Genomic DNA, 25,051 nt, shown 5'->3' with positions numbered 1-25,051 from the left:
GGGAACTAAACCCGAAAACATATACTGTATCAGATAGAACTTCATTGGAATACATGATATAGTACATTGGGGCCCTTTTTTTTGGCAAGACCAAGGGAGAGAGAGAGAGGGGAGAGAGAGATCAGAGTCCGAAAAGAATACAGGTATGGAAAGGAACATAAAAAGAAAACAAACACCAAATAGAGACACAAAGAAAAGACATTACACAAATATCCGAGTATCAGAACAGGCTACGATGCAAAGAGGAGCGCTCGAGGTAATTCTTCAGGGGAATAGGATCAAGGGCTTAGAACATGCCGCCGCCCATGCCACCCATACCGCCCATACCACCCATGCCACCGGCGGGAGGGGCAGGGCCCTTCTCCTCAGGAGCATCGACAATGGCGACCTCGGTAGTACCGAGGAGGGAGGCGACACCGCTGGCGTCGACCAGAGCGGTGCGGACAACCTTCAGGGGGTCGACGATACCGGAAGCAATCATGTCAACGTACTGGCTGGAGGCGCTGTCGTATCCGCGGTTGAAGTCCTTGGCGTACTCGTCGGTCAGCTTGCCGACAATGACGGAGCCCTCGAGTCCGGCGTTCTCAACAATGGTGCGAGCAGGGCGGCAGATAGCGCTCTTGATGATGCTGACACCGAGCTGCTGATCGAAGTTGGCGGGCTTGACATTGCCAAGGCCGTTAGCAGAGGCCTTGAGCAGAGCGGTACCACCACCGGGGAGGATACCCTCCTCAACGGCAGCGCGGGTGGCGTTGAGGGCATCCACAACACGGTCCTTCTTCTCACCGACCTCAACCTCGGAGGCACCACCGACCTTGATGACGGCAACACCACCGGAGAGTTTGGCGAGACGCTCCTGCAGCTTCTCCTTCTCGTACTCGGAGGTAGTGGGGTCAGCCATGACACCGCGGATCTGCTCGCAGCGCTGGGAGATGTTGTCCTTGCTACCCTCACCGTTGAGGATGATGGTGTCCTCCTTGGTGATGGTGATAGCACCGGTGGAGCCGAGCATCTCGGGAGTGAGCTTCTCGAGCTTGATGTCGAGCTCATCGGTGAAGACGGTACCGTTGGTGAGGACAGCGAGATCACCAAGGATGCTCTTGCGGTTGTCACCGAAGCCGGGGGCCTTGACGGCGGCGACCTGGAGCTGACCGCGGAGCTTGTTCAGGATGCAGACGGCGAGAGCCTCACCCTCAATGTCCTCGGCGATGATGACCAGAGGGCGGCGGAGGGTGGTGGAGGCCTCAAGGGCGGGGAGAATGTCTTGGACGGCGGAGATCTTCTTCTCGGAGAGCAGGATCAGGGGCTTCTCGAACTCGACCTTCTGGGACTTGGGGTCGGTGATGAAGTAAGGAGAGGTGTAGCCACGGTCGAAGCGCATACCCTCGGTAACCTCGAGCTCATCCTCCAGAGTCTTACCCTCCTTCACGGTGATAACACCCTCCTTGCCAACTCGCTCCATCGCGGTGGAGATGAGCTTGCCGACGTGGGTGTCACCGTTGGCGGAGATGGTGGCCACCTGGGCAATCTCCTCGCCGGTGGTGATAGGGCGGGCGTTGGCCTGGAGGTACTCAACAACGGCCTCAACGGCGGACTGGATACCGCGACGCAGATCCATGGGGTTGCAACCAGCGGCAACGTTCTTGACGGTCTCGGAGAAGATGGCGCGGGAGAGGACGGTAGCGGTAGTGGTACCGTCACCAGCAACCTCGTTGGTCTTGGAGGCAACATCCTGGATGAGACGGGCACCGAGGTTCTCGAACTTGTCCTGAAGAGTGATGGCCCTGGCGACAGATACACCGTCTGGGGAAGGATTAGTCTTCTGCGGGTGGCCTGTCCGTCTTGATGGAAATCTTACCCTTAGTGATCTTGGGGGAGCCGTAAGGGGAGTCAATTAGGACATTGCGACCCTTGGGGCCGAGTGTGGAAGTGACAGCCCGAGCAAGAGTGTCAACACCCTTGAGGAGGCTGGCACGAGCATCAACGCCGAACTTGATCTCCTAGTTGTTGTTAGCAAGGGGAACAACCAAACGCCTCGGAATCGACGGAACAAGGGGCCAATGAGGAATTAAGGCAATGCTGCAGGTAATTGCCAATCCAACGCACCTTGTGAGCAAAACGCTGCTGCTGGAGGTTCAAAGTTGAACGACCGAAAGGGGCACGCTTGGAAGCGGCCGACAGGGCGGAGGTCCGGGTAGAGAGAGCGCGCTGCATGGCTAGGAATAACGAGATTAAAAGAATTAAAAGAAGGGAGAAATATAACCCAGGAGAAATCACGGGTTCAGAGGAGGAAAGAAAAGAGATGGAGAAAGCTGGGGGAGAGATGAAGCCAAAGTCTCGAAAATTTTCCAGGCGTTTCCTTCATCCCCAGAGCTTGGCGGCAGAAACAGCTAGAACCATCACGTGATTCGGAAGAACGGACCTAAATCGGGTGTTGAAGATTGTATATCAACATAGTACAGATATAGTATTATAGCTTAGTATTATGTATATTAGGAATTGAAATATATAGGCTGGATTCTTTGATTCCAATTAAAAGATTCAAAGCAAGATATTTCTTATACAAGATTGTATAAATTCAACCCTTGTTTAGACCTCGGGAAGCTATGTACGCCGTTTTCCGGCTTTCGGCAACTTGGAATTCCCCGTATATTATAGCATTGTGTAGCGCGACTTCACATTCTATATTATCTCTCTCTTTATTTGTCTCTATTTTAATGTTTTGTCTGCTATATTCCCAATCAGTCATAGATCCAAATTCACAGCCCAACATCAATAATTTGATGCTCAAATTGAAGATGGTCTCTAAATATATCCTCATACTCATATTACAATATCTACAAAAGCCCCCCAAAACTCTTACAATCAAATATGAAGGAAGGAATATTGCCATAATTTTCATATCACCTTACTCTGATCTCCCTATTACATTACAATGGATTAGTGAGATCTTGATAATAATCTACAAGGCACTTTGAAAGATGCAATATGCTCTTATTTGGGTATCTTGAACCGGGCCCCCCGTAGGGGGCCAACGAGCAACGCAAAGAATCGCTGGGGGCAACTTCGGATAAAGCGTGACTCCATGCCACGCAAGAATAATTATCCGAAGTTGCACCCCGTTGATCGAGATCGAGGCTCACCCCTCTCCTTCGATCAACAGGCGAGAAAAAGAAAAAAGCAACGCAAAGAAAAGAAAAGAAAACGCAAAAGCGAACGCAAACGAACGCAAAAAGAAATCAAGAAAAAAGAAAAGAAAAGAAAAAAGAAAACGCAGATAATCAAAAAAGCACTGAAGAAGCGTCAAATGCACCAGGAACCATGACGAACGACCAGGAAACTAAAACTCCTTGCCGTCTTCACAATCATATCCCAAGTAACGGGATGGGTCCACGTCAGCAAGGTTGACAAACATTTCATCCTCGGGGATGAACTGGTTCTCAAAACCGCTGCTCTCGCTGTATAGGATACCTTGACCGCCATACTGATCCGGAAATGGCATTTCGGTGGGAAAGTCAAACGGCGAATATGTTACACCTGGCACGGCGTCAGAAGTTCCAATAGCAGCCCGGTTGGCAATGTCGAATGGGCTAGGGCCATTGGATGGGAAAGCGACACCAGGCCTAGTGTTTGTGAATGGGCAAGGTGGCAAAGGTGATAGTCGTGTAAGGGGATCGGAATTCATGAGAGGATAATAGGATGGATGGCGGGGTGCCATGTTGGTGATAGCACGCGATGGGTTGGTTGGAGTAACGGGCTCTTGGAAAGTCGCAGAGTTGCCAAGGTGGTGGTCAAGACTTGCCAGTCGCTGACTGCTCACTTTCAATGTCACAATCTTTGATTTCTTAGCCCCTTGAGTAGTTGCCTCGCTGCTTTCAGTTGATGACCCCTCAGAAGTATCCGATTCTTCATCAATGGCACGCTCATTCCCCTTCTCGAAGTCACTAATCCATTCCGTTCCAACACAAGTCAGCTTCTGGGAGCCAAGGCTGTCGGTATCCTGACGCTTTGTGCGCAGTTTGGGAGCAACGAACACAGTGTCCTTCTTTTTGTCCTTTGCAAACTGCTTCTTCTTCAGGGTGTACACGCTGGCTTCAGATTCAGTATCGGAAACATCACGGCGACGGCGCTTGCTGGTGCGAGGCTTCGGCGCACCCTCCTTCGGGGAAGCACCCTTCTTGGAACCATTTCCTGCACGCTTCAGTGGAGGGGGGACTAACTTGGCCTGCTCCTCCCGCTTGACCCGAAGTTTGGACAAATGTTGGACAATGGCGCCCTCTGTGAACTTTTCTCCCATGACTGTCGCGATCTCCTTCCAGGGAACCTTGATGCTATTTATATTGCAGACATACTGCATAGCGAGAAGAAGTCGAATGTCGGTGTCAACTGTTCCAGTCAAATGTCAGCATAATTCAATGACAGATTCTACACGTGAATATTAATGCAAGTCAGTGTGACAGCAGTCTATCCATCAATGGATGTTCCCGGATCTAACAACATCACCCATGCCCTCCCTAACAGAAAGACGAAACAAGGTTGAGAATTTTGAAAAGAAAGGAAACCATACCATCCCACCGAACCAGTGTCCGTTGACGCCGACTGTTGACCTGGGGCTTGTTCTTGCTTTCTTCCTCCTTGCGATCCTCTTCGGCCTTCAGCGCCTTGCTCTGTTCAGCGACTTGCTTCCGGAGCTTTTCAAGCTCAGCAAGGTCCGCCTCATTGTCGCGCTTTCGGCTACCAGCCTTCTTCTTCGGCATGTTGGACGGGCAACTCCTTTATATCCTTTTGCACGGTATGATTGTTAGCATTGAGGGTCACGAACAAATAGATCCAAAATATGTGGGCCGGGGTCAGGTAGATAACAGTGCATAACAAATATGTACTGCATTGCTGCCAAACTCTGAATCAGAGGAGATATGGCATTCGAGAATGTCTTCTGTGTAAGTAGAGGATGCATGGAAATGAAGGACCGCGGCGGACCAAGCCCAAGGAAGACACTCAATTTTCTCGATGCAGAATGCCTTTGAAGCATGCAGTTGGGGCTGGATCATGATGCCATGCATCGCACAAGCAAGGTATGTTAGGACAAATATGCAAAGTGTGATAAGGCTAACCATGACTGCAGCTTCTTGGGGCATAGCCCAAAGAGACTGCCCAAAGTGGCCATGCTCACAGCAATTGATGTCCGATACCATAGTGATATTGTACATAATGTCGACATCCGCCAGTGTCATGAAATGCATGAGATCAATGACGGTCGGATGGGAGACATCACATTCCAGGGCCTTCAACATGCTAGACTTGGGCCACAGCTGCCCAGGTCCTGCAAGTGACATGGGCCTGGGAAATGTTGGATATTGATGTGCAAGACCAAATCCCCGACAAGGTCAACGGGTGACACAGTAACCCAGATGCCTTGAAGGTTGAATGGAAATACTAGGTCCCAGCCATCAAAGTATACCACGACAACCTCATGTGCATATGCAAGAGCTACATGGTGGGAAGTCGGAGTGTGACAGGGAAGGTTATGGACCAGACCCAGCACAAAGCTGTATTACTCACCTGGTGGAGATGATAAAATGGCACTGTCGATGCAGATGCTTTCGTATCGATGCAGAGAACGATGGGGAATGTCGTGGGTGGATGGAGATGGATTGAGATGATGAAGGTTGATGGGATTGAAAGAGAAGTAAGAGAAGTGGTGACCGAAGGAAGTGGTTGGGGATGGCAAATGCGCTTGAGCAACAAACCGCCCTTGAACTCGAGTGGTGCCTGGTCCTCGTTTGCTTCTTTCGCTCAATGCCGATCACGTGCGCTATTCGGGGGGGTTGCTTTACTCAAATCGAAGCCTGTTATACTCTACACAATGAGCAGGCTTTATCCTATGTATGCCTTCCTGTTGGAGCCTACATTCTATTTACATGTGCTGATAAGTTATCTGATTTATTACATTGATGCATTGTAAGATACTGGCTACGAACTGGAGTTGATACGGCGACGATGTGCATTTTGGAACTCTCGACACGAACGATCTATATAACTTCACGGCAACGCTTTTATACCCCACCACACTCGGTGTTTTTTTCGAGTTATAAGTAAGCAATGCAATTATTTATGACTCAATGGCATGTAGCAATTACATTATACCAATTGTAAGTTGTATGGCTGAAGAACATAGTGTGTCGCATCGCAAGGTGGTCATCGCATGAAGGTGAATGTGGGTCCAAATAAGCGCATTACACGTGATAGCAACCGCGACAGACGCTTATCAATCTATAGCGGATTAACCTTGTTCCTATCGGTTGAAGTATTTTCCGCTATCACGTGGCTCTTTGGCATCTTATATTCAGACCGATAAATCCACACCGCCTAGCCTGTCACCGCCTTCCAAAAGGAGGCCTATATTCGCTCACGTGACCCTGTCATCCCGATCCTCCGAAGTCGAACGCTTCCAAACTCACCCGAACCGTTTTCACCCCTTCAATCGAACCATACCTCCCACATTCTCTTCAAAATGACTGCTGCCTGGAAAGCCGCCGGTTTGACGTACGCATTCACAAATCGTCTTTGAATCCAATGCTAACCCCGACCCCAGCTACAACCGCTACCTGGCCATCGCCGCCCGCACGGTGCGCCGTTCCTTGAAGGAAGGTCCTCGCCTCGCATCTGAGCGCCGCGGCCAGATGGACCTCCGCTTCGCCAAGTGGGAGGTTAGTGAACTCCCGAGCTCTGTGATGCACACTTTTGACTGATGACAATGTTACAACAAACAGAACGGCAAGCAGGGTGAAGTCAAGTCCCTCGCCCAGGCCAACAACGAGGCCCTCGCCAAGGCTGCTGAGAAATAAGCCTTATTCACCCCATAACCTGAGAGAATCGAGCTTGGAGATATGCAGGGCCCGAGTGTGACGGACTTGAGCGAATTTTTGGTCCGGGGGAAGCATTGAAATGTACATGTGTAGCAATACCGGCCTGTCTGGTTGGGCAGAGCTTAGAAATCGCACTCGTCTTTGTTTTCAAACGACGCATAAGCTGTTAATTAAAACTGCCGTAAGAATTCATGTACTACCGGAGCGTGGCTGCTCAGATGTTGCACGTCACTTCTAGGGCCCGGTTCTGGATTGCCCGACTCGCTTTTTCCTCCGCTCACGTCCCCGCCCTCCCCCTCGATTTGTGAATTTCTTGAAACACGTCCAACAGCACGATACTTGGTCGAACAACTATTATAAAAACAGCACTGCGAGAACTTGGGATTCTCTGCGATGCTGCCGAATAATGAAGTTCGCGTTCCCCGTCCGCGGTTCGTTGCGCAGTCCGCACCCCGCGACATTACCGATGAATTTACAAAAGCTGCCTCGAGTAAGCATATTGCGCCGGCTACTTCGACCAAATCTCTAATCATTTGTACTTTAGAGCTAAATACAGGAGAGCTTGTGAAAGATGAGACGTTCACACTGTTCGAGGCCGTGGGCGCATTGGAGGTGCGTTAGCTTTCTCACCGGATGTGAAACGTGCAACGAGAATTGCAGCTGACGACGATCGAACCCGTACAGATTATGGACTCGAAGATGGATAGCGGCTACATAGCCCCCGGAGAAAATCATGCGCAGGCGCTAGAAGACGACTACGACGTGCGGCGGCCGTTAACACCAGAGGAAGTCATTGGCTTGATGGACCAGCTGCTATGCCACGAGGTGGGAGATGATATTGCACATGCGAAGATGGGCAGGTTGCTGATTTAATCGCAGGTGGCGTGGCATAAGGGGCATCCTCTATCACAGACGCTATTCACATCAATCTATCTCGATAAATTATTGTGGCCGGTGCCGAGGACCATGGAGGATGCTCGGTTTGACCGTGTACCAAGTGATTCTCCTTTGGTCAACCTCGTCTTGAGGGCTTATTGCCTTGCATTGGTCAAAGCTTGCGATCTTGTGCATATCCGAGTGGCCACTGAATATTATTATGAGGTAAGTCGACTAGTTCGCGAAATATTACTGTCGCTAATGCCATCTGCCAACCAGGAAGAGGATTTTGTCAGTCAATTATACAACCGCAATCTTCTCTCTGCCTTCCGCATATCCCAGTTCCACTGTCTGCTGGACCAGGCGGTTGCTTGGGTTGCGGAGCAGACCGATATTGACCAGAAACTCAAAGATGCCATCCATTGCAGACTAGTGTTTCGGCATGAGTTTCTGTCCGCACTAGACCAGGATATTGACGTTCTTGAAACCAGATCTACAGAACATTTTTCTTCATGTATAGCTGAACTCCAACCTTTGTCAGAGACAGTCATTCTGGGAAAGCCAGTGCCAGAGGCTTTCAGTTTGAAGATTCAACGGAAGCTGGCTAGCACAGTGCCGCCTCGTCCGATGGTTAATATTACCTCCGATGATGCGCTGGCACATCTAAAAAGGCTGTGCCAAGATGCGATAGACATGCAGCAAATGCTTGATTACACCGGTCCCAGCAATTTCAAGGTATGCATTTCTGAACTCGGGTCCATTCCTAGTTCTAACTTATATTGCAGACTGCTGTATGGACTTTGCTTTCTCGAAAACCTCAACCGTCTATTTATATTCGTTGTCTTCTTCAAGCATTGGTTGTCAGCAACATGACGATCCTTGGTGCCGTGCCAGTCAAGGAGTTTTTATACGATGAACTCGCAGAACTTGTCTTGCCTGCCAATATTTTGCTCGAGGCTAACACCGATGAAGTGGAAGTGCCATCTGACCCTCGGTTCCAGATTGCTCAGAAGATGGATGGTTTCATGAAGCGATTCGCCCAGGTTTGTGTACATATAGATCTTGACATGTCCTAATTGCTAACTTTCACAGCCGTTTGTTGATACTGTACGATGCGCCTGTCTCAATAGATGTCGTATTCGGCGAACACTCTGCCACACCCTCATCGATTGGGACAATCTGCAGATGGAGGTCAGTCTTACCCCGTATTTCTTCGTCATTTGGGTGTTAATGCTTATTTTTAATGCAGGCAGAAGAAATAGACCTCGAGCTCCGCACTTTGAGTGCGGAACCGCCTCTGCAATTCCAAGGCGGCGAACCCACCTGGTCCTTCCCACTTAGCAGCTGGGCCTATCACCAAAAGCTTGTGCAGTTCCGACTCATTCTCCAGATGGGCTTTGAGCTATCAATCTACTCCCCGGAAGAATTACCGGGCATGTACTGGTATTTGTCTCATATTTGCTCTACACATCTTGGCCACATTGATCGCATACGTACTTTTACTGTGGCTGCACGAAAACGCGACTTGATGGCTACTGGCGACCGCTCTGGAAGCTCCTCCCAAAAGGCATCGGCGTTCCACCGATCATTCCACGCTCTGGAGAGGCTAACCACGCACATCATTGCAGTAGACGCCTTTGCGATTGCCCTGCATGCTTTGTATGTTGTCCTGGCCCGGCACAAAGTGCTCCCAACTGCCTCGTCTCCCCAGGCATATTCAACGGACCGTCTCCGCTATGAAATCCGGATGAAGCCCTTCATCCCTATCACATTGCCGGAATTGGTTCCATACGAAGAATACCAGCGCGAGGCAGCTCTCGAAGGTGATTCCGATACTACCATTCTGGAGCGTGCTTCCAAAGCCATTACCGAAGCGCGCAAGGCGTGGGAGGCGGCCCTTGCTAATGGGGCATTCATTGATGACCCTTCTACACCAAGCCGACCGCCACCTTCGGCCATTGAAGAGGATTGGAAGCGCGATGTGAGGAACACTATGCGTGCCTGTATTGGCACCAGTCTTGCTATTGAGGCTGTCAAGAAGGCTCTATCTGCGGCATCTTCTGAAGACAAACCTCTCAACTTAGAGGTGCTTGTTCCTGAGGTTGGATCCAAGTCTCGTTGGCATGACTGGTGGGTGGTACCTCAGGTGTCTGAGAAGAAGTCTAAGACGTGAAAAATATGTTAAGCTACAGAGTACAAGTGTCTGAGTTTCTTCGGCAACTACCAATGTATGATTGAGTATGTTTTATTCGTCTATAGAAATGATCATGACTTTATATGACCTAGGGGTTGTTTATATATATACTCCCGTAGACTGTATAATGTCAATTAGAGCTGTCGGCTTGCATATGAATAATAAATATGCAAAAGGTGATTCATATACATATCTAGATTTATATACATATTTATATCCTCAACTCAGTAACACAAAATACAAAAAGAAAAGTTGATAAAACAAAAATCCACCAAATCAGGGCCTGTCATATCCCAACGGGAACACCCGCTGGTTATGAAATCAACCTCTGCCGACCTGGGCAACTTCGCAATTTACAACTCTTGTCACCTCAACTTCTTTTAATAACAATACTACGCATACCCTGGGACTATTTTGAAATTTTAAGCCTTCAGGCTTACATCCTATATCGGAGTTTGTTTTCGACTTGGCTTCGGGTTATTCAACAATCCGGGGCAGCTCACGGACCTCCTTAGGTTGATGGTTGAACTCCATCGCTCCAGGGTATTTTGTACCGATTAGATATTGGCGTTATTCCGACTGGTCAGCACCAGTGAGAGCTGTCCATTTTCAGTCTTCACCTCAATCTACGTCTTCCTATGCCGCTCCCTCTTATTTCCCGGTCGCCGCAGGCAGCCTTTCCCAACATTTCATTGCTGTTAATCACGGGGATCCGGTTGTGAGAAAAAAGAAGAGAAAAAACACCTTAAGATTCACATTATGCCAACCTACCCTATCCGCCGCCGGCCGCGCGAGTGCAAAACCTGTCTACCTTGCCGAGCAAGCAAAGTCCGCTGTGATCGCAATCTCCCTTGCAGTAATTGCACGAAACGAAACTTCACCTGCTCCTACGGTCGTCCAGCATCTGCGAAAGTCCCCCCTCCTACTATCGTGTCTACCACCTCCACACCATCACAACAACCTACCTTTGCCTCTCCGATCCCTCCATATGCCAACTCAGCTCCCACAGCCGATGGCTCATATGCAACCGATCATCCGTCGACCGCCAGCGGAGATCCGGATTTACCGGACATAATTGATATCTCCCAGGCGGAGTGGGATGAAATAAACACGAAGATGGTCGCAATGGAACAGATCATCGGTAGCCTGCGCTCGCTCTTCCAGGCACACTCGACTCATAAGCCGTCAGAACTCGAGCCAGAGCCAGAACCAATTGAACGAAAAAATTCCACCCGGTCGGAAGGTGTCTACGGGTCGAATGTGTTGAAGACTGGTGCGGTCCATATCGGGTCGCGGTCGGCCCTGGTTGATATTTTGGATAAATCGAAGAGGTCGGAAGACACAGCGCAGGCGCTGCCCCAGGATGATCTTCTTGCTGAACTTGCTTTGGGGAATGAGTCGGCTGCATATCCATTTGTGGATTTGTGGTCCTCCGATCCGTTCACATTTAATATTGCCGGTGTTTGTGCGATTCTTCCGGAAGACGCACGGTGCTTGGAGTAAGTCGGAGATTCGAGGTGTTCTGTAATGTATGCTAATTCTAATTGTCAGGTTCCTGACGTTTTACCAGGATATAGGATCGGTTTTATACCCAGTTCTTTCGGATATCGCACAATTAAAACGACATACCGAACGACTTCTCGAGAATCGACGACGAGCAGGGGGTGTTTATAAAGCCGATGCCAACGGATTAGTGAAACCATTTGGCATGCCGTTGGCTTTTCTCAGTCTCCTTTTCGCGGTTATTGCATCGGGATGTCAGCTATCCGGCATCCCGGAAAGCGACCGTGAATTGACCTCATGGGTATATGGTGCGTCACATTAGAGAAAAATCGGGAGTGCTGTGCTGACTTTCTCTAGTTTCCTGTGCATATCAATGTCTTCGGATGTTGAATTATGTGTCGCAACCCACTGTAGAAGTAATTCAGATTCTTCTCATTATTAGCAATGTACTTTCATATAATATGAACGCAGGTGCATCATACACTTTGCTTGGTACGTGTTGAGTGTTTCCAATGAGATGATCAAGCTAACCGGTATCAGGTATGACGGAGCGAATGTGTCTTGTTCTTGGTCTCCATGTCGAATCGACCGGGTTCTCAATTGCAGAGCAGGAAGTGCGAAGGCGTGTCTGGTATGTATCCAATTTTCGTCTCTCGGTTAATCTCCAGCTCACATTTCTCAGGTGGACAATGGCCTTCCAGAACAGCCATTTCTCGCTTGCCTATGATCGACCGTCGATCACCATGGTCAGCCAACCTGAAATTCCATTCGATCCCAAATCAATGCCGGGCCATCGCTCATATTTCGAGACTCTTTGTCGCATTGTATCCTTGGCATTGGAAGTCCTGCGGTCGCGCATGTATCCCGGATCGTCTCAGTTACGTATCCATGAGATCCGCGAGTATAAACAACAGATCCAGCGAATGCTCGCTGAAGCGACTCCTCATCTGCGACATCGAGACAACTGTCGATCGCTAGCGGAGCATATTGAGCGAACCGAGTTGCGCCTACACTCCTCATATCTTCTCTCTGTCTTGTGTCGTGTCTCGCTCGACCCACATGCACATTTAGACGCCCCACGTCGCGCAATGATCCGCGAAGACTGTATCAGCAGTTTGATCAACACGATCGACGCATTTGTTGAATTGCATGAGATCAATTCTCACTGCTCACGGTCGTGGATCAGTCTGCAGCGAAGTATTGCATCGGCATTTTTGCTGGTCGCAAATGACGACAGCGCCCAGACCTGGCAGCTGATCGACAGGCTGGAGAACGTTCTGGCGGACCATGTCTATGCAGACAGTGACACGGACAATAACAACCGCACCGACTCAGCCAAGCATCTTTCTTCGTCTCTTCGTGCTCTGCGTGAGATCCGCGGGGCCTTTAGCGCTCGCACGGATAGTTCGATAGGGCAACCATCTAGCACAACATATTCGCCGATTGTGTTGTCTTCCCCTCCCTCTCTTGACCCCAGCTCTACCATGCCACCATCAGCAAATATTAGTACAGGTCCACAGCCGATGGAAGGGTTGAGCATGCGGAATATCCTTGATCGTGTTTCTGATGTGATGTTATTCCCCAGCATGAGCGGGGATAGCCCAGTAGTGTAACTGCTGTTCTCCTTTTTTTCTTGCTTTTGCTTTGTTTCCCTGTTCTGTGTTTAGGGAACATGGGATCTCGGGGCGTATACAATACCTGGGCACCTCATCTCCTATGAGGTCAGCATGTGCTGCACCCATAGATTATATAGATACACCTTCCCCCACGGGGAAGAATGATATCGGGATATGACTCCATTCATAAAGGTCAGACCTAAATATTTGGCTCAGTCTTGTAAGGAGTAGAAAGTAGAGGTAGAAAGTCGAAAGCTGAAAGCACATGGCAGGAAATCAGAAGTCGGCACATTCCCTCTTAGATGTCAGCTGCTCCCCGAATCTCGGGAGTTTTAGGTAGACAGAACCCAGATCTAGTCCGGTGTACTTATAAATGGAATTTCAAATCAATGTCACCAACCCTGGAGGTCTGAAGCGCGAGACTTGTAACTTTCCCAAACCCCCTTCTCCAGGGAAAAGAAGGAGGGTGAAAGGGTCCTTACAACATAGGTGGAGAGCCGCTTCGGCCGGCCGGGGAAATCCCGGCAGTTACTTGACTTTTTCCTCATTTTATTGTTCTCTCGATTTACATTCTTATTGCTTTTTTACTGTACCCCTATTTGTCTCCTTGCGTGTATTTCTTAAAGGGTCCACTTATTCTCGCCACGAGGTGTTTGGAGATATGGGGTGATGTGGAGGACTAGGCCTCGTATGATATTTGATCCTTCAGCGTTTTACTATTCTCGTTTCAGGACTTATGTCTCGGATAACGGCATGGCATGACCTATGTTGCTTATTTGATTCGATCAGATCGCATTTTATATCCCTCTGATTTGTCAGATTCAATATATATATATTTCTATTTCTGGTAGGGGTTTGGGTACATCCGGCACTTGCCGGAGGCTATATATTTTGGTTCACCCGTGTACATACTTGGGCTGGCTGAATAGATAAATTATGTTGATACGAGCTCGATGCTGTCTGATTTCTTAACTCTCCGGTTTGTACATTTAGTTGCGTTTGGAATCCCTGTTTAAGCCCCCTAGTATCATTATATGTGATGCTTTAGAGCCCAACAGTGAATAGTTCATCCAGACAAGAGTGATAGGAGCCTTGCAGTATATTTGGAGTATGAAGTTGATATGTAAATTAAATGTGCTGCATATGACCTCAGGAGTTTAACAGCTTGAATCGCTCAGATCGGCTTTTCTGGGAATAAGAAATATGGAATATTTTGGTGACGAGTTAACTCATTAATGCTACAGATCTATTATTGCACCTATATTATGAGACTCGTGTAAGGAGTAACTAGACTAGGGGAGGAAAGCAACATTGATGGCATACTAGCTCCCTTCTTGACCTTTGCTCCACGTCAATTGTCCACGTTGAGTCTCTGTAAGTAGCAAAAGGAAATGATATGGGATGTTTGCTTCTTTTCATTCAAAGTTTATATTCTTTAATAGTCTGTATCACTTGCTCTCATGTTACAGAGTACCTTTGTCCAATACTGGTGAACTCAATTTTGAGTCTTGCATTTGGATATCATATTTGAAAAGACTCATATTGTTATAATGGAGAAGTCCAAGTGAGGAAGTAGAGAGAGACAAGAGATATGCTAGTGCGATTAACGGCTCCTTATAATAAAAAGGCTTTCCCAATTTAATTTTAATATACACGATAGGTCCTTACGCGAATATGCATCCGCGCGGATGCATGTGCTGGCATAGAATTTCGACTCACCGCTAGTACAACGTAGAACGAACCGAGCAGTTTATCTTGTGATTCTATTCTCTATGTTGTACTCCATATCATCAACCTGAGACGGATTAATCTATCTAATATACCCATTTCAAGGAAATACGGAATAACAGGTTGAATGTCATCATCGGAAGTCGCCTGCCCCGCATGCAAATGGACCCCAGATCAGCAAAGACGCTGCAACTACGACAGTAGCGTGCGCCTCTTCTACGGAGCCAGCACTCGGGGTTACTGGTCCCTCGGCACAAAATTTATTCTCAAGGAGCGCGAGAAAGATCCCCGTAGCTATGAGGTCATCAACACCCACTTCATCAAAGAGAATACCACCATCCCCATTCACAACACCGTGCAAGAGTGGACCGAGGGCAAGAAATATTTCCAGATCGTCGAGCGGGTGCCTGGGGTACCGTTAGAGGAGATCTGGTCGTCAATCCCCCAACCCGACCGGGAGAAACTCGCTCATCAGACTTCGGAGTATCTGGGGCAGCTCCGCTCGCTCCACTCCGCGAAGATGGAAAGTCTCCACGGGCAGCCGGTCTATTCTGCTTTTCTCTTTCCGGGTCAGGGGTACGGGGGTAAACATGGCCCGATAAGCACGGCTGAGGAGCTATGGGAGGAAATGGCGGAATCTTTGAGTGACAAAGTACCGGAAGTTGTTAAAACGCGGCTCCGGGATACGATGCCTTCTCCGTATCCGTGGACCTTTACCCACGGGGATTTGACTAGTTGCAATATCATCGTGGACCCGACCAGTTTTGGATTGAGTGCTCTGATTGACTGGGAGCGTTCGGGCTATTTCCCTGTGTGGTGGGAATTTACGGGGGCGGGAATCGGGTTCGGCGAGGAAGACTTAGAGTGGAAACGTCTGCTACTAGGAAACATGGCCAATCATGAGGAGGCTCGTACGTGGTTTAAGGAATTCTGGTCATTCACTAGGTCGATTGATTCAGAGATCAGATTGAAGGTGCTGAAGGAATGTGGTATTGAGGAGGATATAGAGATCTAGGCGGCACATTGAATACATAGTATACAGTCGATATTCCGTACAGAAAGGTGGTTTAGCACACCGAAAAGGAAAAAGGAAGCAAATAGAAAAATGGAAACAAAAGATGAACGCTTAAGCTTTCCAAGTCTAGACACTTGACGATCTCATCCTCTTTCGTCCGTCAGATTTATAGGGTAATAGTTGCGGATTGTTCCTCGTTCCTCTTTAATGTATGCGTGAGTTAGGGCTAAGTTCTTCTGAATAGTCTGTCAATGTTTGTTAATTCTTCAAATCTAGACAAATATGAAAAAATTAGAAAATAACATGTCCAACTCCGAAGTATGAAAATTGCGAAGCTTTTGGCGGAGATTTGTGTGGAGATGAGCAAAGATGAGCAGAGAGATATTGTAGTTCCTTTCCTCTTTTAGCCTCAACTCCGAACATCCCCTCTCATTTTCCTTGTTCTCTTTTGTATTCTTCGGATTTCCAACTTTATTCAGCCACAACATCATTGGCTTTGATCTTCCTCTTGGCTTTATGGGGAAATATCATATCCCCGCTTTTGCTCTGGCCCTTTCCCCCCGGAAATCCCGCATCCCCCATATCCAATATACGATAGTGTACGTAGAAGGTTTCCCGACTCTCTTAATATATGCCCAGTCTTCTCCCAGTCTGACACATGTGCCTAGCCGGACCTCGGGAGTGGAAATGCATTGTGCTTTCCTAGTTTAGTAGTGTCGATCCCTACCTAGTCCCTTGCTAAGGCCGATGACGAGATGTTAGTCTCTGCTACCGTGTGGAGTTGTGATCAGAAATGCTCATCATTTCCATCACATGGTGTCTTATCGGTATTCTGCCTCGGTGTCGATCCCTATTTCCTCGGCCATGATGGAGCTACATCCTAACCCGTACGCCAAAAAAAGAGATGTTAGTACAATTGCGGTTAGCTGGGCCTTGTCTGGTCGACGATCAATGCAATCACGATGCAAATAAGAAGCTGGCTTGCTCCAAGTTTGACTTTCTGAATATCCCGAAGGCTCTTCCTATCCCGCAATAAACCTTTGAACGACAGGTTTAGGAATCGACGCCCATTCGATTGGCCGGAGAAGATTTAACAAGAAGCGACAGCCAGATTGGTCCATACAACATGCGTCTTCTACCAACGTTAGCCACCGCGCTCATATTCGCAGTCAATGTGACAGGAAGTCCGGCCGCTGCTTCAGGCCCGGCGCAATCCGTCACCCCCGCGGCGAACATTGTGGATGAGCCCGCACCGACAACTTCGGCTGCTCAAGCAAACAATGTCAACCAGGTCAACGCGGCTGTTGCCGATAGTACTGCTGCCGCCGATACAGCTAAAGTCGCTAACACGGCTTCTGCTGCCCCAACTACGAAGGAAGAAGATGCTACCACTGATGTGAAGACTGCCGAGCCGACCAAGGCCAACCCCGTGGAAAGCATGGTTGGAGACGCAAAGACTGCTCTTGGTATCGATACACAAGAAACAACCAGTTCAGCCGCGGCAGCCGGCCCCACTAAGACAGCTGAGAGCTCGGCTGCCGAGCCTAAGTCCTCTGCTGCCGAAACTCCTTCTTCCGCTCCCTCCCCTACAGCCAGCTCAAGCCCGAAGTCTACAAGTTCAAACAGCGAGTCAGACAGCAATGATACTGCCAAACCTTCTGATATCCTGCCAGATCTGAAGGATGCTATCTCGAGTTTGTTTGGCGGTAATGGCAGTGGCGGCCTCGCGGAACTTCTGCGTGGTCTTGAGAGTCTGCTTAACCCCCAGTTCTTGGGTAACTTCGCCGACACTTTCGAATATCTCTCTACCGGCCTAGCACCCCCGGTCGACAACCAGCTCCGAACCATAGTGGCCAATGCCGACACCCTTCTGACCGCAAGCTTCGTCAAGAAGACCGGCGCTCTCATTGACAATGCCAATGAGCTTCTGACCGAGGAGAACACCAAGGAGATTGGAACTCTGCTCAAAGTTGCCAACAAGTTGTTGTCTGGTCCGTTCATCGACAAGGTGGACAACCTTATCGACAATGCCAACAATCTCCTCACCTCCAACTTCGTCAAGCAGACCACTAACCTCATTGAGAAGGCTAGCCCTCTCATTGACGACGCTAGTGGCCTACTTAACGACAAGAATGTTCACGCCATTGAGTCGCTGCTGACGAACGCCAACACGCTGCTTACTGCCACCTTTGTCAAGGAGACCTCCAACCTCATTGGCAAGGCCAGCCCTCTTATCGACGAGGCCAGTGGTCTCCTCACCGAAGGCAATGTCAAGGCGATCGAGAACCTGCTCGGCAATGCCAACAAGCTGCTCACTCCCGGCTTTATCTCAACTACTGGCAAGCTCATCCAGCAGGCCGGTCCTCTTATCAACCAGGCTAGCGGTCTCCTCACCGAGGGCAATGTCAAGGCAATCGAGTCACTCTTGAACAATGCCAACAAGCTGCTCACGCCCGGCTTTATCTCGACTACTGGCAAGCTCATCAACCAAGCCGGTCCCCTCATCAACCAGGCTAGCGGTCTTCTTACTGAGGGCAACGTCAAGGAGATTGAGACTCTCATTGGTAACGCCAACAACCTGCTGACTACCAGCTTCGTCAACCAGACCACGAGCCTGATTGATGAAGCTAGCGAGCTCCTGTCTTCGGATACCATTGACAGTCTGAAATCGCTGCTCCACCAGCTTGCTCCTATAATTCCCGAGTTGAAGGGCCTGCTCAAGCCAGACACCATCAAGGCAATCGAGAACGTTCTAGGCAACGCCAACAAGCTGCTAACAGATTCCTTCGTCGAGGACACCAACACCCTAATCACCGAGGCTGTCGGACTTCTCACTCCCGACCTGGTCAAGGCTCTGAAGGCTCTCCTCAGCGACCTTACCCCTCTAATCCCCGAGTTGCAGTCGCTGTTGACCAAGGAAATGATCGATTCGATCGAGACCCTTTTGAACAACGCCGGAGCCCTACTCACATCGGACTTCGTCAAGGACACCAAGGGTCTAGTCGGCGAGGCCGGCGATCTCCTCACTCCAGAGGTTGTCAAGGGACTGAAGTCAATCCTAAAGGAAGTCATCCCCCTGCTACCAGAGTTGCAGTTGCTCCTGAACAAGAGCACCCTATCCGCGGTTGCAGATCTCCTAACCAACGCCAACACCCTTCTGACCCCCAAGTTCGTCAACGAGACCATCGGTCTAATCGACAGCGCCGACGACCTCCTAACCCCAACCATCGTCACGGGACTGAAGGAGCTCCTCGGCGACGTCGGCCCACTGATCCCGGATCTCAGACGCTCCCTGCTGAACACAACCATCATCACCGACCTGGGATACATCGTGACCAACGCTACCACATTGCTCACGCCCCACTTCGTCGGCGAGACTACAGATCTCATCGACAACGCCGATGGCCTCCTGACACCCGACGTCGTCACCGTGCTCAAGGATATTCTTGGATACGTGCCCGACTTGTTACCCGAGGTGAAGAAGTTGCTCAAGCCTTCTACCATTTCGGATGTTGGCGCGCTCTTGGCCAACGCTCATGATCTCCTCACTCCCAAGTTCGTTAATGAGACAACTGTCCTGATTGATGATGTTACGAGGTTCTTGCCTCTGATTCAGGAATTGCTCAAGGCGCTGTGAGGAGTTGATTTTTTATGATTTTCCTATATTGCTACGCACGCAATTATGATCCTTAATGTTCTATAATGATAATTAACGTTGTCTTACATTTGGTCCATTGTAGTCGGTGGTGTGTTTATGTAGGTTGGAAAGAAGGCCTAAACAGTATGAAGTACAACATATATTCACGAAGTGTCTTCCGCGGGGATGCTATTGAGCACACTAAATAGGCTGGTAGCTCCAAATGTGGTCTATATTTGGTGCCTGCTAGTCTCGGCCCATCTCGGAAGCCTTATGCTGCATTTGCCAATTAGATGATCTATTAAGCTTGATCTTGCTGAGTGGTTATAGACTAATGTGGATATGCAGCGTATCCGTGCCGGAGAGAACAAGCTCTCTGTGGACGCGAGGGATTACCTCCATATTCACACAACGATGGATCTTGGGGCTTCGGTGACCCTAACGAGTATCTTGGGGACTCGACCCACATGGCCTTTGATGATCGCCGTTACCTGAAGTGGGATAGTAGTGTCGATCCATCGCATGATAACTCCATCAGCAGATGGAACTTTTCTGATATCGCTGGCAAATGGAGTATCTCTGTGCGGGATGATGTCGAGGGGTCGCGGATTGAGATCCTAGCTTGAAGATTGAACTTTATGGAGAATGGCTTGCGGCGCTGGGCCATTCTTATGAGCAGCAACCGGGATAGGTATTTTTGGACTTGGAAAGCCCAGCTCAATGATCACCGGTGGGGTTACTGGGGTGAGTCCTTTTGCCTTGCAGACAAGTGGAGGATGCTAGCTGACTTCCTGCAGATGCTGTGAGCGGTGATGTTATCCCCAAGGATTTAACAGCCTGCAGAATATCTGCTGAGCTTGTCCTTTGGTCGACCAGCGTAGGTATTGAATAGGCTGTGTACTGTTAGCTGTATTGAAATAGCAGGATCATGTCGCCCAAAATGTAATATGCACAAATATGAAAATGGGTTATTGATAGTGAGCGCTTGGATACATACACGTGCTAGCAATAAGCGTATGGATAAGCAGAAGGATACTCGTAAAGCCTAGGAAGTAGCTTCAGAAGCTGGGGTTGGCCACCATATCATCGCCCAAAGGGACACACCGGGTCCACCAGACTGAAGACTAGCATCAGCAGCGACCTTGCCCTTCCCAAGCCGAATCTCTTCGACATCCTCAAATCCCAATGACAGGTAGAGCGCGCGGGAGCCTGCAGTTGTTGCTTCGAGCCAGATCGGGACATTCGCGGCTTGAGCGGTCTGCTGGTGCTCGAGCATGATTGCCTTGGCGAGGCCTGGACAAGGATCAGTAAGAGATTGAGCATGAAGGAGTTATAAATGGGGCTGACTGACCTTTTCCACGATGTTCGCGCTCGGTTCCGACGGTGAAAATGTAGTAGTACTTGGTCTGTCCACGGAGACCCTTTCGCTTCGCGTTGTCGGTAATACCAGAGAATTCGAACCAAAGGCGCTAGAGAATTAGTTAGGTTAGGAGTGTCCTCTGCAAGAATGTTGGCCTCATGCTTACCTTTAGGCCCGGGAGTCCAATTTTCCACAGCACGCTCAGAAATCCAGAGCACAGGAGGGTCCAGGCATTGTCAATGGAATGACCAGGTGGAACAATGACAGAAGCTGCCTTCCAGCCATCGGCTTCGGTGATCACTGCGCGATTAAGTAAGGCTGACTTGATGAGCGTGGTCCAGTATGTCGGCAGATAAGCCAACCTTTCTTCCTGAGACAGGCCCAGCAGCATGTACGCAATGACGGGATCGGTGTCGAAGACGCGGCCATTCAGTGCTGCGAGCGGGGCGAGGAAATCTGTGGTCTTGTCAGTATCGATAGTTTCATACTCGAGCCATTGATACTCACTGTCACCGCCGTGGGTGATTGGGACTGATGCCACAGCCATGTTGGTTTTAGGTTAGAGGATCAGTTGCATAGGAAATAAGTTGAGGTCTCCTTGGACACTCCTAAAAATGATCGAAGGCAGCCATATAAAGAAAGACATAAATGCGCGCTATAGTCGCGTCTTGATAGTCTTGGCATCTACGTCATATGGTTATGTCAGCAGACCACAGGAGCCCGCGGGCCCCGGGGTTCCTGAGGTAAAGTCACTTAAGGTCGAGCAACTGAGACACAGGTGACAACTATTATCGTAAATGTTCTCATGTTCTCTCGCGTTCATCTGCTCATTGTCATCTGCTTCCACTGAAATTGACTCGTTCATCTCCGCTGTGGATATGCGTGGAGCACAGTCTGCTACCAAACACGGGAACTCCCTGAATCCCGGGGACTCGGGCCGCGACCACAGTTCAGAATTCGGGCCGGATATTATGATTCCTCAGGATATTGACACTGTTTTTCAGCTCATGCGCATATGCTTTACAATTTTATAGACTGATATATTTATAAGCAAGTGCGATTGGGACACGAGGTCCACATGACTGCCACCACCCGCTGAGCTGGGCCGGAAGATTCACGTTCCTCTAGCTGTATATTGTGCCACCAACAGATTTTTGTTAATTGGTAGCACAGGAACTTTTTGATCCAGTGACATCGGAATGATAATGTCAAGCGCACAACAACACACTGAATAATGGCAAGAGGTGGAGTCAGAAGATTCTGGTGGACGTGAAACATGATCACCCATTGAAATCACTGTCACTATACGGAGTGTCTTGCGACGATTTTCTTGTGACAATGAACCCGGCGTTTGGAGAATTCTAACTATGTCTGAAGCTTTCTTTGCATCGTCAAACTTTCCGATCTCTCTGTCGAGCTGCGTTCTTCTCACTCACCACCCTATCCCCGCGGAAAATTACTCCGGAGAAAATGAAGCTAAAAGAAATCTTCAACACTCTGTGGGTACATGTCGCTGTGGAAACCAGCCTGAGGTGGAATAGCATCCACTTTATACCGAAATTGACAATTTAGGGTCAAAACAAAGAGATGGAATACCTAGGGAGCCATACAAACTGCAGCGATCTAGCGTGAAGCGAATTTTTTTTTTTTGAGCTACCAGGGTGGGGACGTGGTCAATCTATGTTTATAACCCCCGGTGCTCGCTCTCCATGCTGAATTTTCTTTTCCAAGTTGCCTAGAACGCAGGGTGTCAATGTTCCTCCCTTGAGAATCCGTGTTCTGCAATTTCATTGAACGGCTATCCCGGTCACTCAACTGCCTCACACAGAGCTTTTCTTGGACCTCTGGTTGGAAGATTAGTAACTGGTTATGTTAGGTGGGCTTCATGTGGTGAATGCACCGGAGTCACACATTATACGATCAGAAATCTTAACGAACAACGCTGGGGCAAGGATGAGGAGAAGATCTGGGGTGCTGGAGCCAGAGAAGGTGACGGCGTACCTCCTGAGCCGCAGGCATCTAGTGACAGCCTTACACCTGTTGAGGATCAAGCGATCATTGCCTATGTTGAACGATGGAAGGATCATGGGTTTCAGTTGAAGAAACAATCGATGGTGTCACAAATCGCTAGTGCTTATCTCAAGCACCATGGTACCTCAGACAATGGTACCAGTTGCCATAGTGGGATATTTGCTCGCAATCGGGACTTTTACGAACAATTCAAAAAGTCCCGATTGCTAGAGAAAGGGAGCTCGTCAAAGGAAGATCCTGCCTTGGAAGATGATAGGCTCTGCAAATTCATAGACCAATTTGCGGCCATTCGAGCAGACCATCGACTCAATGATGAACATATTCATGCACTCTCAGAGACAGGATATGCCACTACAATTCAAAAGGACAGGCAGCCTTTGAATATTAGGAGCCGGAGGGCCTCTGAGAACCGTGAATTTGCCTCTGTTATCTACTGTTACCCAGCCCAGGGCAAGCCGCTTTCACCGTATGTCATCTTCAAGTCGTCCAACGTTCGGGGCCCAAAAAAATACGAAAACCGAGTCACTATATCGTACAATACCACTGGATGGGCGGAAAAGGCGCATGCGCTGGATTGGCTGAACAGCGTCTTCGAAAAGGAAACCAGTCCATCTGGAAGCCGAGACCGAGGTCAAAGGCGAGACCGAAGGCAGCAACGTTTGCTGCTGGTTGATAGTCAATTCCCCATGACTGCTGAATTTTTTGTCACCTGCTGGGAAAGAAATGTCATCTGTCTGTGTCTTCCAAAAAAAGGCAGTGAATATCTCAGTCCTTTTGAAAATGGAATTTTCGACGCCCTTGATAATCTCTATGCAGAGCACATGAAGAAACAGCTACGACAGAAATGTCCGTACACGATCTCCCCGTCCCAATTTGCGACATTTATCGATCGTGAACTCGGATTTCCTGATCGGGACACTGAATCAAAAGAGGCATGGTTCCATACTTGCTTGCTTCCACCCAGTCGCTCACGATTGATCAATCGTCGCACGGGTGACCGGATTCGTTCTCAAACCGTCGAGCCCAACAGCCCAAATCGTTCTAGAAGACGTCCCATAACAGATGAGACCAATGACACGGAGCAAATCACTGCCGGCAACAACACCGAAGAAGTCGATGATGACATAACTATACTAGTTCCGCAAGAACAAGTACCTTCGCCACAGTCACTACAAGGCTCACAGCCAAGAGAAAGACCCGCCCAGGAGGTCCCAGAAGAACCAGAGATTTCTGGAGATTCTTCAGACACCGCACACAATTCCGAGCCGGACCAGTCCGAGCAATCAAGCAGCGAAGACGAAACCCCCGATGTCACTGTCCCCATCACACCATGCCGAACCCCAAATCGGCCAAAAACACCCAAATCGTCCCGAAAATTGGACGTGCTACCAAGTTCTGTGATGAAGCTTGAGGAATTTCAAGATTGCTTTGATAGGTATGAAAACGCGACGCCCGCTGAAAAGAAACGGCGCCGGGAGGAAGTCACGCTGGGCTATGCAAGATGTGTCTGGAAGCTTGAAGAAACACTTCAATCGCAACTGCAGTCCAAAAAATCAAGGACTCGTTGAATATTGCATCCCTGGGGTTCAGATGGGCATCTACACACACCATCGTTTCCATCTTTCTTTTGTTTCTTTGTTTCCATGTCTTTCTCCTTTATTTCTTACCCTAATGCACTTGCAATTCATGTATATAATAGAATAGCTGCATCGATTTCATATCCCTGTAGGAGTGCCGGTACCGGGATCTATAATACCAGAACCGCGATCTTTGGACACATTTTTGTTCTTTTGATATTAACTTCCTCTTTAATCCTTCTCATTATATTGTGGTTCCCCAAATCTCTCACTCCACGGCTCCTCGACTAGCAATTATGGCAACCCTCCTCATCCTCGACGTCTAAAGCGGTAATCGACCGGCTTGGCATTGGAGCCGCCGTATAAGCTAATTATTTTGCACATCAACTTCTGCATCATTCAGTACCCGATATACCTCTCGACCTATGGTATTTTCGCTCATTGGCACTTACAAGCGGCAAAATCGACCGGAGAAAAAGGAGCTAGAATAAATGTTCAACATTTTGTGGATACGCATCACTATGGAAACCAGCCGGCCTGAAGTGGAATAGCATCCACTTTATACCCAAATTGACAGCTTCGTGTGAAAGAAAATTGCTCAAATAGCCATACAAATTGCACCGATCTAATCTGCACCCGAATTTT

At 48.9% G+C, this 25,051-nt stretch overlaps 9 protein-coding genes across 9 annotated transcripts; 6 read left to right on the top strand and 3 right to left on the bottom strand.

Annotated features, from left to right (window-relative positions):
• Nucleotides 1-286: 286 nt before the first annotated feature.
• On the bottom strand, nt 287-2,214 carry hsp60 (chaperone ATPase HSP60; the record flags this gene model as incomplete). Its single annotated transcript, XM_040788212.1, has 3 exons — nt 287-1,803; nt 1,859-2,000; nt 2,107-2,214. 3 exons carry the CDS (start codon nt 2,212-2,214, stop codon nt 287-289), a joined length of 1,767 nt encoding a protein of 588 aa, XP_040651984.1.
• Nucleotides 2,215-3,340: 1,126 nt separating this feature from the next.
• PGRI_004980 (uncharacterized protein) lies at nt 3,341-4,757 on the bottom strand (the record flags this gene model as incomplete). The annotated part of the gene is made up of 2 exons (XM_040788211.1): nt 3,341-4,386; nt 4,568-4,757. 2 exons carry the CDS (start codon nt 4,755-4,757, stop codon nt 3,341-3,343), a joined length of 1,236 nt encoding a protein of 411 aa, XP_040651983.1.
• Nucleotides 4,758-6,514: 1,757 nt separating this feature from the next.
• Nucleotides 6,515-6,848, top strand: PGRI_004970 (ATP synthase subunit epsilon family protein; the record flags this gene model as incomplete). The annotated part of the gene is made up of 3 exons (XM_040788210.1): nt 6,515-6,546; nt 6,596-6,710; nt 6,774-6,848. The coding sequence occupies 3 exons, from the start codon at nt 6,515-6,517 to the stop codon at nt 6,846-6,848; spliced, it is 222 nt and encodes a 73-aa protein (XP_040651982.1).
• A 414-nt stretch (nt 6,849-7,262) lies between these two features.
• Nucleotides 7,263-9,918, top strand: PGRI_004960 (N-alpha-acetyltransferase 35, NatC auxiliary subunit; the record flags this gene model as incomplete). Its single annotated transcript, XM_040788209.1, has 8 exons — nt 7,263-7,359; nt 7,414-7,481; nt 7,530-7,694; nt 7,749-7,970; nt 8,025-8,480; nt 8,531-8,788; nt 8,838-8,936; nt 8,995-9,918. 8 exons carry the CDS (start codon nt 7,263-7,265, stop codon nt 9,916-9,918), a joined length of 2,289 nt encoding a protein of 762 aa, XP_040651981.1.
• A 780-nt stretch (nt 9,919-10,698) lies between these two features.
• Nucleotides 10,699-13,055, top strand: PGRI_004950 (Transcription factor; the record flags this gene model as incomplete). Its single annotated transcript, XM_040788208.1, has 5 exons — nt 10,699-11,438; nt 11,491-11,750; nt 11,800-11,934; nt 11,983-12,073; nt 12,125-13,055. The coding sequence occupies 5 exons, from the start codon at nt 10,699-10,701 to the stop codon at nt 13,053-13,055; spliced, it is 2,157 nt and encodes a 718-aa protein (XP_040651980.1).
• Nucleotides 13,056-14,913: 1,858 nt separating this feature from the next.
• Nucleotides 14,914-15,801, top strand: PGRI_004940 (Aminoglycoside phosphotransferase; the record flags this gene model as incomplete). Its single annotated transcript, XM_040788207.1, has 1 exon — nt 14,914-15,801. One exon carries the CDS (start codon nt 14,914-14,916, stop codon nt 15,799-15,801), a length of 888 nt encoding a protein of 295 aa, XP_040651979.1.
• A 1,126-nt stretch (nt 15,802-16,927) lies between these two features.
• PGRI_004930 (uncharacterized protein) lies at nt 16,928-19,438 on the top strand (the record flags this gene model as incomplete). The annotated part of the gene is made up of 1 exon (XM_040788206.1): nt 16,928-19,438. The coding sequence occupies one exon, from the start codon at nt 16,928-16,930 to the stop codon at nt 19,436-19,438; it is 2,511 nt and encodes an 836-aa protein (XP_040651978.1).
• Nucleotides 19,439-20,483: 1,045 nt separating this feature from the next.
• PGRI_004920 (GNAT family N-acetyltransferase) lies at nt 20,484-21,345 on the bottom strand (the record flags this gene model as incomplete). Its single annotated transcript, XM_040788205.1, has 4 exons — nt 20,484-20,731; nt 20,790-20,907; nt 20,965-21,254; nt 21,306-21,345. 4 exons carry the CDS (start codon nt 21,343-21,345, stop codon nt 20,484-20,486), a joined length of 696 nt encoding a protein of 231 aa, XP_040651977.1.
• A 923-nt stretch (nt 21,346-22,268) lies between these two features.
• On the top strand, nt 22,269-24,397 carry PGRI_004910 (uncharacterized protein; the record flags this gene model as incomplete). Its single annotated transcript, XM_040788204.1, has 2 exons — nt 22,269-22,297; nt 22,675-24,397. 2 exons carry the CDS (start codon nt 22,269-22,271, stop codon nt 24,395-24,397), a joined length of 1,752 nt encoding a protein of 583 aa, XP_040651976.1.
• Between the last annotated feature and the right edge of the window lie 654 nt (nt 24,398-25,051).

Source organism: Penicillium griseofulvum (genome assembly GCF_001561935.1).
Source record: "Penicillium griseofulvum strain PG3 chromosome Unknown contig_79, whole genome shotgun sequence".
In the NCBI taxonomy this organism is placed as follows: domain Eukaryota; kingdom Fungi; phylum Ascomycota; class Eurotiomycetes; order Eurotiales; family Aspergillaceae; genus Penicillium; species Penicillium griseofulvum.
Note: the sequence above shows the minus strand (reverse complement) of the source record. Positions and strands in the feature narration are given on the sequence as shown.